Genomic DNA, 15,421 nt, shown 5'->3' on the forward strand with positions numbered 1-15,421 from the left:
ATGTCATACTACACACCATATTTGGAGGAGAAATGGCACTGTGCATCACCCTAAAAATACCATACCAACAGTGAGGTTTGGAGGTGGTGGTATCATGGTGTGGGGCTGTTTTTCATCTCATGGTACTGGCGGACTTCTTACAGTTTAAGGAATGATGAATGGAGCCCTTTTATTCCGGGAGAATCTTGCCATTCACCAGGATGATGAGGATGAGACATGGCTAGACCTTCCAGCAAGACAATGATCCAAAGCATTCAGCAAAGGAAACTCAGAGAAAGGAAATCAAGGCCCTGACTTCAATCCAATTAAATAGTTTAGGAAGTTAACTAAAGATCAGGATTCACTAGAGGGACCCCTAGAATCTTCAATATTAAAAGACTATCTGTTTAAAAAAATGGGCCAAAATCACACCGGAATACTGCGACTGATTAGTTTCGTCATACAGGAAATGCCTTGAAGCTGTCATTTCAAATAAAGGCTCTTCCCCAAAGTATTTAAGAAATTTCAGCAAGCATGTTCAATACTTTTTTCCTGTGTCATTCCACTTTATTACACATAACTCAATTTATGGACTTTAATGTTTGGATTTTTTTATATGGGTGGATTATCTGAGTTAATACTAATGTCTGATGAAAATTTCATGCAAATAGCCTCATTGGATTCATCCTTACTGAAAAAAATTTTGACGTGTTCAATATTTATTTTCCCCCGTGTATATACATATACTAACTGGTTAAAGCTGAGAGCTGCAGATTTGAGATTAAACGTTTTGAAATGTCATGCTGCCACAAGAGCCTATAATTGTGTGGCTACTTGGCAGGTGATGGGTAAATCTAACCAAAATTATGAATACTATTATTTGACCAGAAATGTATGCATTATTGTTTTTTTAAAGACCAAAACCTTTGCTCTTTCTGTGCCTATCTTAAAGTTGCTCTAAGCAATGCCACACATTTTTTAGGCTAAAACATTTTATGTCACCTAACTAACCGCTAGCTGTCTGTGTCCTGAATACTTTTAAAAAAAACACGATCTCTGTGGACAGCCCAGGCTCCAAAAACTGCAACCTGGGCCCATAAAAACATAACAAACTGTTCCAGCAAATCACAGACGAGATGCGCGTTTAGGAGTTTCAATTGCACAGGAGCAGCACGGGAGGGAGGGGGAGGAAGTAGCGAGCTAGCTCTCTGTTTTGTTTGAAAGTCAACAGAAGTGACGTTACCCAGCATCGCTTAGAGCACCTTTAAAGCAACACCAAAGAGTTTTTTGTACCTTAAAATAATGTTTCCAAAATCGTTTCAGTGGTTCATCAACTCGTAACAGGTTGAACGGCACTTCTGCATTCGCTTCGCGGCCCTCTATCGGCTATAACCGCACTATGTAAGTTTGCCAGATCGGGTAGCGGATCTGTAGTTCGATGGAATGACACATAAGAAACTACAAATTTGACTTGCATCTGATGTCGCAATACATCGTACTTTCATAAAATCATGCAACATATTCTACCTTGTCTGTGGACATCATTATTTCCAAAGCCAGTGCTGGATAAACAAATAGTGTGTGCAGGAAAAGTTCTTTGGTGTTGCTTTAAAGTCTCAAAACTGAGTGTTAACTATTTGGGTGTTAATACTCCATGAAAGGGACTATCGAGCCCTGTGGTCGGCCATTTTGGCCCTGAAAGGAAATATATGTGTGCGTGCAGTTTGGAACTACTTCAAGAATCTTCATAGAGTGCTGCTGTACATTGGTGATTGACTAGTATAATCATTCCATGTTGTTTTTTATGTGTTAATTATTACTTTTTAAACACTTTCAAACTATTGCCCTTTTATGCTTTTATACCTTGTGTGTTTTATGTTCTCTTATTATTATTTTTTTGGTTCTTTACTTTTAAACTATTCTTTTACTATTGCCCTTCTATGCTTTTATTAGCTATTCTTGTTTGCTTTTGTTTATGTAACGCGCATTGAATGACCTCTGTGTATGAAATGTGCTATATAAATAAAGTTGACTTGACTTGACAATACATCCATACTACCATGCAAAGATACAGTACAAGGAGATTTCAGAATTCTGCAGATTTTTAGGTCTGTTCTCATGGTATCTTCAACAAAAGATTCTCTTCAAAAAGTCAATTCTGTTAAATTATGAGTAAATCCTTGAATTTCCCCTGGGGATCAATAAAGTATCTATCTATCTCTATCTAAAGGGTACAACCAACTATGCCTACCTGCTTCACGGTTTAATAGCTGCAGATAACTGCTGACATTGAGCTTGGGTTTCAGCCGAGATTGGCTTGGTTTTGGAGTTGCCACTCTCTTGGATGGAGGACTGCTTTCCTCACAGTCTGACAGTTCACTTTCACTTGAGCTCCAAGCGATGTGGACAGGCTCCTCCATCTCCACCCTGTACTTTTCTAACAGGGTGATAACAACAGCATCCAATAGCAAATCTGTTTTTCTTTTATTAAATAGAAGCAGTCAGAAACATTACCTATCACCAACTTAGTTAGTTACCTGTAGTGAGATACTGTCTCGCAGTTGCATGTTTTGGACACACTGACCTGGGTTTCTGTCACAATAATGGAAGGTGATGTTACACAGGTCAGTTTATGTGGAGTTGGGGAAGTATCTCCGGATCAGATAGATTCCACAATAGGCTAGTAATTGCTGACAAGGATAAACATCTAACGTTATATAACGTTTATATTAGTGACTTACCTTCTGGGTTGGCGTGTCGAGGAAACCGTCTCCACATCGTTCCCACGACTTAAGTGATGAAGAGTTCGGATTTTTTGTTACAGCGGAGGCATTTCTGAGCGTGTCCTTTACATCCTCTGAGAACAGGACACATCTCAAGTCTCTTGAATTTCTTTTTCGCTGATGGAAGAGATCAGTAGTAAGTAAACGCTAACGTTATCTAATGTAACTTGCTTGTTATTTCCCAATTTCACAATGTGAAATATTATCTTTATAATTTGTTATTGTGACAGCACTGTTAAATAAATTAGACTACATTTATCACATCAGTATCACGTGAAACCAAACACTATGTATAATACAACGTTAACTAAAGCTAACATTACAGAAATCAACAACGTAGCGAGCTAACTAACGTTAGCTATAACTTCAGTAAAGCTGACTGCCCCGCGAGTGCTCATTGCATTGCACAATGCTTGAACTTACCCTCACTGACATAATGAAATTAACATAAATGTATTTCAGTAGTTCACTCTACGTGGTCATTTGAGAAGTTTGCTGACGATATACAGTACTTGTCATGACTATATGGAATGAATGGAAGGCAGGCTGGACCGCTGTACTGTAAGTTAGCAAATGTTTTTTTTGTTTAGCGCGCCTGGTTCTCTACTTCTTCTCCTCAGGACTACCCTCTCGAAAATTTGGCGCGCTATTGCCACCTCGCGCCCATAACAGGCAAGTGGCCAGTCAATTAAGAACTTTGGGGTAGGCCTCTTTGGCTTGGGGATGGCAGTGATGAATTGAAAGTGAAAATTGGGTTTGAAAATTGAATTTCTCTAGTTAAGGAAAGAACATACATTTTTATTGTAAACGCCTTTTACACTGATATTTTAATCAGTGTATGTGTTCCCTCAAACTCAGTGTTAGCACCAGTAACCAACTTTAGATGTCCCTGATGTGTAGCCTATGGTCAAATTTATGCTTTGAAACACTGATGAATCTTGGGAATGTATTAGGTACTTCGATGTAATTTACGTTGATCACAAAATGTAATCACTTTATTATAATCTTACTGTCAGACTGTTTTACATTAATAGCTGTGGTCCATGCAGAACATAAAATCTTTTTAGTGATTTATTTTTTGCTCAGCACTCTTCATTATACAGCAATGTGTGGCGAGGAATGAACAAAGCAAGAGTAACAACTGATCAATATACTTCTCATGATGGTGCATTTCAAAATAGTAGGCTTCTCTCATATCTATATCAGTGTTGATCATCTATATCAGTGTTGATCAATATTTCACTTCTTACATTATTTTTTATATCTAGAACAGACTCCCTAGCAAAGTCCACTTGCTTATCAGAATTGCTCTTCAAACCAAAACCAGCAGGATACAATGTAAATGTAACAAACAAACATCTTTTCCAAGTTCAAATAAATACAATGTTAAATTAATTTAATAAAGGAATGCAATACAAATACAATATTGTCCTTGAAAGTGGAGGGTTTATTACAGCAAATCCATCCAAATCGACAGATCTCCAACAGCAGGGAAAACATACAAAAACACAGCTCACTTAACATTTTTTTTTTTTTTATTAAATATGTAAAAAGCAGGTCAAGTTATTCACAAATAAAATGCAAACATGCAACACATTTTGGGGAATGCATAATGAGTAGGCTATTGAGAAGAAAAAAAAACATTGTCTATAATTATTAACAATACATGTTTACATTCCTTTTCATTGTACACAATATATGACTAAAGCGGTGCGCTGCAGAGTTTAGTTGTCATGGAAATAAATGCAATATCATGAAAAAGTATACTATGCACTGGGATACTCTTATGCCATATATAACTTGGTGTTCCGACTGGTAATTTTCCTAAGACCTGTGGTTCAAAATTATATTAAAACATCTTTAATATACATGGTTTGTTTCAAAGAGCTGGACGGTGCGGGGTATGCTTTAGTGTTTTGAGTGGACACTGCAATGACACGCTTAACATGATTGAATGCGCATCAAGACAACAAATTGCAATGCTGCCCATTTAAGACATTACAATACATATATTTCATTTCAAATTGCAGCACCATGTTTGGTGCGAGTCTAGCTTTTCTTTGCTCATGAATGCACTGACTGCAGTATGACAAGGTATCTGCCGTGACTATCAGAAAATGGGTCATGCTCACAAACTGGCTTTATAAACCTAGCTTATGGACAAGGATATAGTCTCGGATCCAGGAGCGAGCAGAGTGTTCTAGAAGCATATTTCTAACAGAGAAGCAAAATTCAGAGCATTAGGGAGTTCCATAGGCCCATCTACAAGCCTTTCCGGACTATGCTTATTGCATTGTTTTTATGTCCTGATTACTACACTTGATATGTAAAAACATGGAAAAGACAAATTAAAAAATGCATGAAGAGGATACTGCCAACGGATAAAAGCTATCCATCCTTCACAAACACTGCCTCACAAAAGAAGTTAGGGCAACTTCCTGCTTCAGGCAAACAGTCCTTGATTTAAAAAAAGACAATCAGGATGGTCGGAGCATGTGGACCCTTCAGGACAGGAGGGACATGACACAGACAAGATGCAGCGTCTCAAACCAATGATAGTCACCAAAAGGGAAAAAAGAACAGTATGCTTCGACGGAGTGGATAAAAAAGGAGGGACTGGGGTGCTTCTGGGATGATTTATGTGCTCAATCCTCAGGACAACAACAAACAAAAGTGATGAAAAAATGAACCGAAAAAAACTGGGATTTTAAAAACAGTTCTCATGAAACAAAAGGGAGCGCTCCTTCAGAGAGCTCCTCTTAGCGCTCAGTACTCATCTTGCTCCTCCTCTGGCTCTTGAGCTAACTCCTCTCTGCCGTGGGCCTCTGCCTCCTCCGCGAGCTCGGCCGCCGCCTCCTGCAGGGAGAACATGAGGACAAACTCAACACGGGCCTGCATTCTTTTTATCTGGGATTTCACCCGGACCTGCCCCACACGCACACCAAGTTCAACTGCCAAGGGAGACATGTTGCGCAACAACACATTAATCAATGCAGAAAGTTCTACTAGCCAAACAAAATGCAATCATGATCTATTTGAAAATAAAAGAAAACACCTATTAAAATACTGCAAGGTCTCAAGAGCATCTCAAATATAGTACATGCAATAAAACCTACTAGAAAGATAAATAACAGAATTTTCTGTGATACTAGCCCAAAACCTTACATTTAGAACTTCCAATTAAGTTAGTAGGCCAATTCATTGAAGTCATATCCAACTGGGATCTAGTTTACATATTAGGGGCTCTATCTTGGCGATCTAAAGTGCATTTAGGGGTGTTTCCAGTCCACATCGGGGTGGTTTTGTTATCAATCGTCGGGCACTTGGTGCAAAAAGAGGGTTCTTATGTTTCATGGGTGTGTTCTGGGCGTAACATCCTTTAAACCAATGAAAATGATATCTGTCATTCCCTTTAACAGCAAGCAGCGCAACTTCAAACAGCGCATCGGTATTTTGATAGTCAGCAGCGCATTTGAAGGAATCTGCTTGCACGCGAGACCCTATGGAACAGGTATTCCACTAAACCATGCTTTACTAAAACCTAGCAGAGTATAGCCTACACACATCTGCACTCGTCTATTATTTGAACTCATTGGCAAAGTGAAACTAACTTCACTGTGGTCTCATAGTCAACGACAAAACAGTTCTACACAGTTAATTACTTTCACTGTTGACTGACAAGGGGTTACCATTGAAAACCTAGCCTGAAAAAAGCAACACTTTCCCCAATAAAAATCTATTTATCCTGTAGAGAAGTTGTTTGGGACTGCTTGCTAAGGGCTGCTTACATCTCATGACAGTGCGTCTTCAGCTATGCTTTAGATATGGTAGCTTTTTACCTATGCTATAGACCAGGTTTTTCTTGGTCAGTGGCGTAATGATTTTTAGAGGGTGTAAGATAGCGATTTTTGGATCATGCGCCAGATCACACCTTCTGCCACACCCCTGGGCACAAGGCTTAATAAAAGTGAAGTGCATGGTGAAAAAATCAAGTGTAAGATAGGAATAAGGCTTTGCGTCGGGATAAGAATAAGCTTTGTGCCGCATTGATTGTCAAAATAGAGCCCAATATGTATCATCTACACCTGACCTTATCTGTGAAACAGAGACATAATTGGTACTTACTTCATCTGCTGAATACAGGACTTCCATAAGTCGCTCAATGAAAGGTGTGTTCTCTGGACCCTGGTCCTGACAGAGGAGCTCTACCTCCCGCAGCTTCCCGAAATAGAAGTCCCTTTCCTTCTCAACGCCCTCCAGTGCCAGCTTCATTGTATTTAACTGCAAATCACAGAGCATGGGAACATATGGTTGAATGTTACTTCTTTAACATGGAGCCGAATCCTTCACCTACTTGGTCAACTCTTTCTTGACATGCCAAAACTGGTAGAGCTGGTTAGTTCCTACAGGGTTTTGTGATCTTGAGATTATACAACTTCACAACCAAGTATTTCCTGCAAATGCAGCTTACATTTCCTCTTATTATTATATTTGTAATTTTGAGCACAATGTTTGCTAATCCATGCAGCATATTCCACAATTCCACACTTCTGTCCACAAATATCACAGCAAACCCTTTGTCAAAGATCCTGGTCAAACTGGCAGGTCTCATTATTCAAAAGCAGTAATATGTTGGATATGTTCACAATTATCACTTGCTGAGTATAGCACAAATAAAAGGAAGGTTACAAACATTGTCAGTAATTTAGTCATCACCGTAGGGTTATACATGATCACAAGGCATACAAGTGTATGACAATGTAATACATGTGCTATTTAGTATACCGTACATTAGTGCAAAAGGTTTGCATTTGAATAAGGTTGTATTAAGCTAAAGTTAGAGGTGCATTTAGTAGTAGCAGCAGGTACTGCAGACCTGGTCACTGAGCTGTGCCACCTGGGCCTCTAGTTCCTTCTCTCCCTTTGCGGGAGTTGCTGAGGTTGCAGGAGCTCTTTTAGCTGAGGATGGCCGAGATGTTGGTGTTGACGATTTGGGGGTTGAACTAGTTGACCTGGTAGCCCCTGGACACAAATGAATGACAAGTTGGTTATGGGGGGAGGGGGGGAGGGGTTACTTTAACACAACATGATTTAAGGACTAAGGTGTCAGTAGAGTTGGTAAGAGGTATTAATGCTCTACTTAAGTGTTATGGACAGATGTGTGGACTTCATGTATGTAGACATCAATGCTTTACACCACATGTCCAGATAGAACAGGAGCTTTACCTGCAGTGGGAGAGCTCGCTGCGTGGAGAGACTTCTTTGGCAGGTTGAAGATCTGCTCGCCAGGGTCGGGTGGGGGAAGAGCATCTTGCCCCTGTCTGGCCTCAACAGGATCATAATCCTTGCCATCATAGTTGGCATCAAAAAACTTCTTGAACCACTGGATGAAGTCGAGATTGTCCTGAAACCGTCCTTTCACAAGCTTCTCAACAGGAATGATCTTTGAGAAAAAACGAAAAAAAAAACTGTCTGACTGAACACCTCACCAACATAAATAACTTGCATGTATTCCCAGAATACATTACCCCGCTCTTCAGAAAGTTTGAATTTGAGACCATTAGGGACCTTCTAGAGCACTATTCACTCAAATGCGAGGGCAAAGTTGACACAAATCAAGATCAATTACTGTTACAACACAGAGCTACAGTGAGAGCTAAAGGTGAGAACACTGCGTGGAAAGATAAAAAAAAAACTGCCAAACGTAGGGGCATACTCATTCCTAGTTATTACAAGTATATTTGCAGCATCATTTTCGCCTCAAAAATATATCCCCATGTCAGTTCTATGGTGTTAAGTCTCTGGTCTCTTCACCTGCTTCTTTGGCCAACTCTTTTTTCTGAGGTTTTCTCCACAGCTGTTCTATTCTACCTCTGACTGGCTAATCGGCCTTCTCATTGCTTTTGCTGGATGGTTGGTCTGGAGCAAGATGGTTAGGGTTAGAATGTCGGGGTCAGATCCAATCAGCCCCCACCCCATTAATAATAATTTAATAATTTCTCCAAGGACCAACAGAAATCTTGTAGGTGACCTATTTTGATATGAAAAAGGTGAGTCTCACCTAAGGTGAGGAGTTTGCATCCTTGTTCAAAAGCCTTGACTAATTGTTTCTTAAATTCACAAACTTTCAAAAACAAAACACTTCCACATTTCATCTGTTATGAAACTCTTCCAAGGCCTTCAGCTTAATGCTGCCAACCCCATCATTTTCATTTTCACTTCTTCAGGGTGATTCTGATCACAGTCAGAGCTCTTCACTTCACTTCATGCTCATCTGCTAAGTTAATTTAAGCAGATGCTGAGACAGACTGGCACGGAGCTGAAAAATATATGGCCTTCATCCACTCACCTTGTCCACATTCATCCTTTTGAAAGAGGCCTGCAGCAGCTTGAAGTTGTGAATGTACTCATGCTCCAACTTAGCTTGGAACTTGACCTTCTTAAGACTGATGCAGCCGGGAAACAGCAGATCCATAAACTGGCAGTAGGCTGCCCCTACAAAGACAAAGCAAAAGCTACTGAATGTGTGCGTGGGGTGGGGTGGGGGGTACAGATGAGCTTTCCATATAGTTGCATGCCATTAGGCCTCACAAAGATAGAGCCCTATCTTTTATTGAACTCAGAATACCCTCCATTAGGCCAACTGTTACCACATGCCCTGTTATGAAACGCTATATAAACCAATAATCAAAACATCTTTCAGAAACAAACACGGTACACACACACAATACAATGCCCAGCATGATGTAAATCTTCAAACTGTTCAGTTACCCTATACTCCTTGAGGACAGTAGTACAGCAAGAGCCTCATTATTTTAATGTTCCAAGGTTAAATTGATCCAAGGTTATGAAATAGGCCTATATAATATGAACCGATGACAGGGTACTATCAGAGTTAAACAATTCACTCTCTCTGAGATCAAATGTAACTGGTTCTAACAATAAAAAAAAAACAGCATAATGCCACTATAAAAATTAAGTACTATTCATAGTTAACAAATGTGGATGAATCTTAGACGTGTAGCATCCTTGTTATCTCATTCTCATTCCATTAATCTCTAATTAGGGCAGCAGGCCAACCATCTTCCTCCATCACTTTGGGATTGGGAAGGACAGGTTTAAGCGGTCATGTTTTAGAGGTCATGTCTGAACTTACCTGAGGACAGCTGCTCAACTTTAGAATAGTTTAGAGACAGAAGATCGTTAACCCAGGCAGTGATGTCATGCCTGCTCATCGTCTCCTGGGTTATTGAGGTAGAATACACATTGACCGCCATCCCCCAACTGTAAAGATAACATAAAAAAACACAACCATTAGTCTTCCACTCTTCCTCTTCTACAATATACTGAGCCTCTCTACAGTGGTTTCAGTAGTGAAGGATGTTGTGGTTGTTTGGTGCTTGTAACACTGATAAATTCCATGTGACACATCAGGATATAGTCACTTTGACATTGAGACAAAAGACAATGGTACATCAAAATCACATGAAAACAAATGTATAATTAATGTGGAAAATAGGCCTAGATGTGAGGGTAACTTTAATTTTATATTCCATATTTCTCTTGCATGAAAATCACTGCCCAGTGTAACCATCTGTCCTCAATGTGGATACGGTGTAAAAATAGACACCACCTACTTCTTACTATAGGCCTACTCTTTTTCATACAAAAAAGTGTTTCAGGGTAGGAAAGCCCCATTCAGAGGGTAAACTGCATCCACAGTACTGTATGAGTTTCAAAGGAAATACCACTCAATTTCTACTTCAGGAAATGATGTACATTCCAGTTCATGGACAGGATTTTGGTACAAATCACTTAGGCTAGGGGTGTATATTAAAGTTCTTTGTTTCTGCTTAATTAGAGGTCATATTCGTAGTGGAGTGGTTCTTATCCTTTTTTTGAGTCACGACCCAACTCGGGATGGTGTTTGCGACCTACCCCACCTAACCTCCACTTGCATACACCCTGAACTTTCTTACCCACAGACAGAAAAATAAATTCCAATTCAGCTTTACTGATGTGCTCTTAGATTTAGATTGGAGTCTTGAGTTGTCATAATGTGGCTGTGAATGCATCACAGGGGTTACGAACATGAAGGACAGTGTTATGACAAGTTTATACATAAACAACAATGCACAGCAAATGGAACAACAAAGCCACAGAGGACTACATAATCATTACATAAACATTATTACTCTACAATTTAACAATTGCCAATTTACTGCCACTTTTAGGCTAGCTAAGGCCATACTGCCAACGCAATGACTCTGGTGTGAATAACAACACTGTTTGTATACATGTGTGAGGAAATAGTAAAGGAAATTAAACAAAACAGACAAAAAGTGATGGTATATAATGTATAAATAAATAATGTTATTTGTTTAACACAATCTTGCAACCCCTATGATGGTCCTGACCACCAGGTTATGAACCTCTGACTACTGTGGCTGCCTTTGGCATGTCTAAGATAGACAATGCATGGACATTAAGTCCATTATAACTAGGTCAAATTCAACACTAGTAGGACTATGTCCTGTCACTGTGTGAATCCCTACGGTATAAACTTTCTGAGAACATATCAGATGAGTGTCTGGTATCTGGAGAGACATATTCCATTAACTTCACAATTCGGGGGTCCCTCTGACACACACGGTTTCCTTAGTGCCCTCTTGTCTAATGGGCCTTATGTCCTCCTCAGGACGAGGTCACGACAGTTGACAGGCCCCAGGTTAATTCAAGGAATGTACACAAATAAACCAGTTGTTAATCAGCTGGGAGAGATGGCATAGAGAGACAGGACATATTTCTATTGTCAGGGAGTCTCTACCAATAACATGGCTTAAGAAAGATTCTTAAAACTCCCTCAAACTATAGGAGACAAATACGGTATATCTCCCAATTTCCCGACGCCAAAAATATATTCGATTAGCGTCAGAATCTCTAGAAAATATCAGTCTATGTACAATGCTACTTTGAAGGCGAGGATGACAGAGAATGAAATTGGGTTACCAATTAATTACCTTGCCCTGAGAAAAGACACATTCATCTCAATCGCGAATACTGGGTGTCAAACAAACAACTATTACAATAACGTTAACGATAATAGTTCAGGATTCAGAAAACCCGGGATTGCCATTTTCGTGTCAACAAAAGCGGATGTTCCATATCTCCAACAGGCAGCTGTAGACCATGACAATTTGTTAACGGTAACATTAACATGATCTGTAGCAAACAAACTGGGTGTGTATGTTCAGTAAAAAAAATATCCATGAATATGTACAACTCATGTAGATTTTCATCAGACCCATCAGTTCTACTCTGTCTGACAGACAAGGTTTCACTGCGTAGGCTAATACCCCTTGATCTTATTTGTGATTGCTAATGGATGTTAGCCAGTAGCTAACGCTATCTGATGTCTGCTCTGTCAGAGAAAACGACGAACATTCTTACCCGCTAAGTTAGCCTAATGCCTTTGGTCGCAGGATAACCAGCTGGTTACTGTTTACGAAGACAATCATATACCACTGATTAACCCGTTACCTTACCAATTCACTGAAAGATAACGGAATTTTACAATTTGCAAGCCACATCAGGTTAACACAGAACTAAGAGCAGCAAAGCATTTAATTTCAGTCTCCCTGCAGCAGTGAACTAACGTTGCCATAATGAAGACTGTCACATGCTGAAAGAGACAGAATGTCTGGGCTAGTTTGCTTTTCAACATTAGATAAACGTAGACTGCGTTAGTATCATCCCCTCTGCAGACCTAGCTAGCTGTGTAATGTTAGCCAAGTTACCCGAATAGCCACGCAAAACGAGGCATTGCACTAGTTTACCTGTAGGCGCGCTCTCCTCGAACAGTATTTTTTCTGTAAGGAATGATGTGCGTTCCGTTGTCCGGAATGATGTCGTTATTATTTTCTCCATTTGGGGACAGTGCTTGGGTGGGACCTGGCATTAGGTCACTAAAATATTGAACAGTTTTCTGTTCGCGGTGGAGAAGGAATAGACGGTGTGTATAACTCCAACTGCCGCACCTCAGCTCGCCCCGATTATTCTCAGCAAATCTCTGGCTCTACAGCGACGTCACTGAAAAGCTGTCTGAAACAGCAGGGTCATGTGACCATGGGAGGGTTCCACCACAGGGACCATCCAATTTTCCCTTATGGCAACATATAAGGTATTATTGCCCCCCTCGAATTGACACGTCAAAACATACAAAGGGGTTACCGAGCCTCTTGAACAGACAGCATCAGGGTGCTTCATAAACCGGTGCAATATTGAGCCCATAATCTATAGCAGGTATTATAATACAGTTGCAAACTAATGTAGATATACAAGTCGTACAAGTATTGCTCAGGGACCCCTTCGTGGACTATCCTCTCCAATTTGAATGTCTAGCTAGCCAGTCTTCCAGAAATAGCCTACTGAAATTCATTTTGCAAAATAAATGCATTTGAATGCATAATGCAAGTCCATTTTGACTGGCTGACTTGTTCAATTTACCACTAAGATGTTTAAACGTTCTTAACTTCTGCTTGGAGTCCTTAAAAATAAGCTATAGTAAAATCAAACCATATGTTACGTAATCAGTAACGTTATAACTACTTCCACACAGAGTTCAATTTAACAATGTCAGTGTAATGTATTATAGCATGTAGCTTTCTACATAGTGGCCTACGTGTTAAAGTTTTGACCAAAAAAATAGCAGTTATGACTCACTCACTACCATGCTATAACAGTTTTAACCATTCAAAACATGATTTAAAAGTCTATTCTCAGCTGTTGTAATGCTTTTATATAGCCTACATGATGCATTTCAGAAATGAGATGAGTGACAATAATATGTAAGTATGGTGATTACGACAAAACAATTGTCACAACTCTCACTCTGAATACCTTATTGTGTCAAAGCTATAAAATTTGCTTTGAAGCCAGGACCGCGACACCGCTACTTCCAGACACACCCCACGGAGGATGAATGCCGTTGATAGGCCTTTTGTCCAGTGTCAGTGATATAATTAAAACTTAATTGCTCATAAGACCACTTTATTTTCTTCACGTTTGATTGATGTCAAAGACAATGTTTCCGCAAAGGCTTCGATATGTGCACGAATTAAGCCGCTGAAAAAATCATTTTACAACTGGCAAATGGGGCAGATTTTACTCTTTAACAAATGCCATTTAATGTCATTACGTCCTTCATTCTGGGCAGCCCTTCCCTCTGTTTGATTATGAGCAACATCAAGTATCATGTTAGTATAATAACACGGCCACAATGCATAACGGAAAAGAGGATCATCCTTCCCTGAATATTTTTTTTTCTGCAAGGATTACTATGCACTATGTGTGCCAATAGGCTAATTCCAAACATAAGGTTACACTCAACATGAACGTGAGGCATTCCATTGAATGCATGCTTTTCATTGGCATTAGATCTGCAGTGAACTTTGAGCCGACCCAGTAACCTAAATCTCCGTCAAATAAATGTACAATTGGATAGAGCTTATTAGCTAGAGCTACTCATGTTAGCTGCCTCTAGAATTGGTAAACTTCTATTTATATCACTGCAATGAAGTACAGACAGCATAGAGTAGTGTTGTAATATTTTAATTAACGTTAAGCTCCACAGTGCGTTTAGCCAAAACAACAAAGTTGACATTTACTGACGTTAGAATTACCAAGGCTAACTGGTTTGCTAATCAGAGCAAAGAAGTCGAGTTGACAAACAGCTGGTTATGGTTGCTAGCTAAGCTAGCAAGCTAGTAATAGCTCAACTGTCACAACAAAGTGACTGATATTGCAAGCTACGAAACAAATATGCTGAACTGAAACACGATGACGTTTACAAAATAGATCTATCAAACATAGTACATTCTTACACACACGGTGTTGTGAAAGCCTGCAACTCACCGTTGAACTCTGACTGCATCCAGATGATCTCTGCCAATTTGTTCGGTTAGTCACCCCACCCTCTTCTGCTCATTGTAGGAGCTGGTGACGGCAAAAAACACACGTTTCTTATTTGACAAGTAGTCAACATTGTGTAAGCCAATTGGTCCATATGCACCGTATGTTTTATCCCGCCAATTAGAGATGAGAGCGCTTTTCAACGAATTCCAGCGGTTCTGATCATTTCACTCGCATTCTAATTCATTGACAAGAGACCAATATAACGTTAGCCTAGGCCTACTACATTATGCAGCTATAAGGTTTTTTCGATGGCTGTTGGATGATGGATCTATTTTGTTACGGTTTTGATATTGATATTCTCTTTATTCTACTGCTTCTTATGCATTCATGCTTCAGCCCTCTACTGTTAACGTAACCGCAGTGTCTTGGGTTACAGATGATATGAATCTTGACTTTTTACACTTGGCCTACTTTGTATTGTGTGCAGTTTGAAGGCACGTGGTATGTCAGTCAGTGTGTTTTGATTTTTACAGCACAGCCCACATAGCAAATTTTATCTGGCCCACAACGGCCACTACCTTGCCTCAGAGTTGGCCCACTTCTGGCTTGGCCCCCGGCCCAAAAATGTCCCAGTCACTGATAACTGACACAAAAAATTTGCTCTGGCCGAGGTGTGGCCCACACACAGTAAAATGACTCTTATTTTGTTTCTCTTGGCCCAGGTGTGGCCCACACACAGTAAGTAT

General features: G+C 39.8%; 2 protein-coding genes across 4 annotated transcripts in view; both read right to left on the minus strand.

Annotated features, from left to right (window-relative positions):
• The window catches only part of spidr (scaffold protein involved in DNA repair), a 61,082-nt gene extending 57,739 nt beyond the window's left edge, over window positions 1-3,343 (minus strand). For both annotated transcript variants that reach the window (XM_076295279.1, XM_076295278.1), the window contains exons 1-4: window positions 3,186-3,343; window positions 2,721-2,879; window positions 2,517-2,571; window positions 2,231-2,416 (exon numbers count right to left, since the gene is read on the minus strand). In XM_076295279.1, coding sequence (XP_076151394.1) covers window positions 2,231-2,416; window positions 2,517-2,571; window positions 2,721-2,879; window positions 3,186-3,197 — 412 coding nt within the window. In that variant the 5' untranslated portion in view covers window positions 3,198-3,343. The remainder of the gene's footprint in view (window positions 1-2,230; window positions 2,417-2,516; window positions 2,572-2,720; window positions 2,880-3,185) is intronic.
• Window positions 3,344-4,192: 849 nt separating this feature from the next.
• mapre2 (microtubule-associated protein, RP/EB family, member 2) lies at window positions 4,193-14,795 on the minus strand. Of its 2 annotated transcripts, none has more exons than XM_076295281.1 (7): window positions 14,676-14,795; window positions 9,919-10,046; window positions 9,112-9,257; window positions 7,989-8,205; window positions 7,639-7,784; window positions 6,888-7,043; window positions 4,193-5,618 (listed from the first exon to the last, which is right to left on the minus strand). In XM_076295281.1, exons 2-7 carry the CDS (start codon window positions 10,037-10,039, stop codon window positions 5,529-5,531), a joined length of 876 nt encoding a protein of 291 aa, XP_076151396.1. In that variant the 5' UTR covers window positions 10,040-10,046; window positions 14,676-14,795; the 3' UTR covers window positions 4,193-5,528. The 2 variants fall into 2 exon arrangements, with proteins under 2 accessions (XP_076151396.1, XP_076151395.1); XM_076295280.1 differs by lacking the exon at window positions 14,676-14,795 and adding an exon at window positions 12,599-12,972.
• Window positions 14,796-15,421: the final 626 nt, after the last annotated feature.

This window comes from Alosa pseudoharengus, unplaced genomic scaffold (assembly GCF_046254945.1).
Source record: "Alosa pseudoharengus isolate Yale_2024_CS ecotype anadromous, Long Island Sound unplaced genomic scaffold, YU_APseudo_1.1 YU_APseudo_1.1_scf_2, whole genome shotgun sequence".
In the NCBI taxonomy this organism is placed as follows: Eukaryota; Metazoa; Chordata; class Actinopteri; order Clupeiformes; family Clupeidae; genus Alosa; species Alosa pseudoharengus.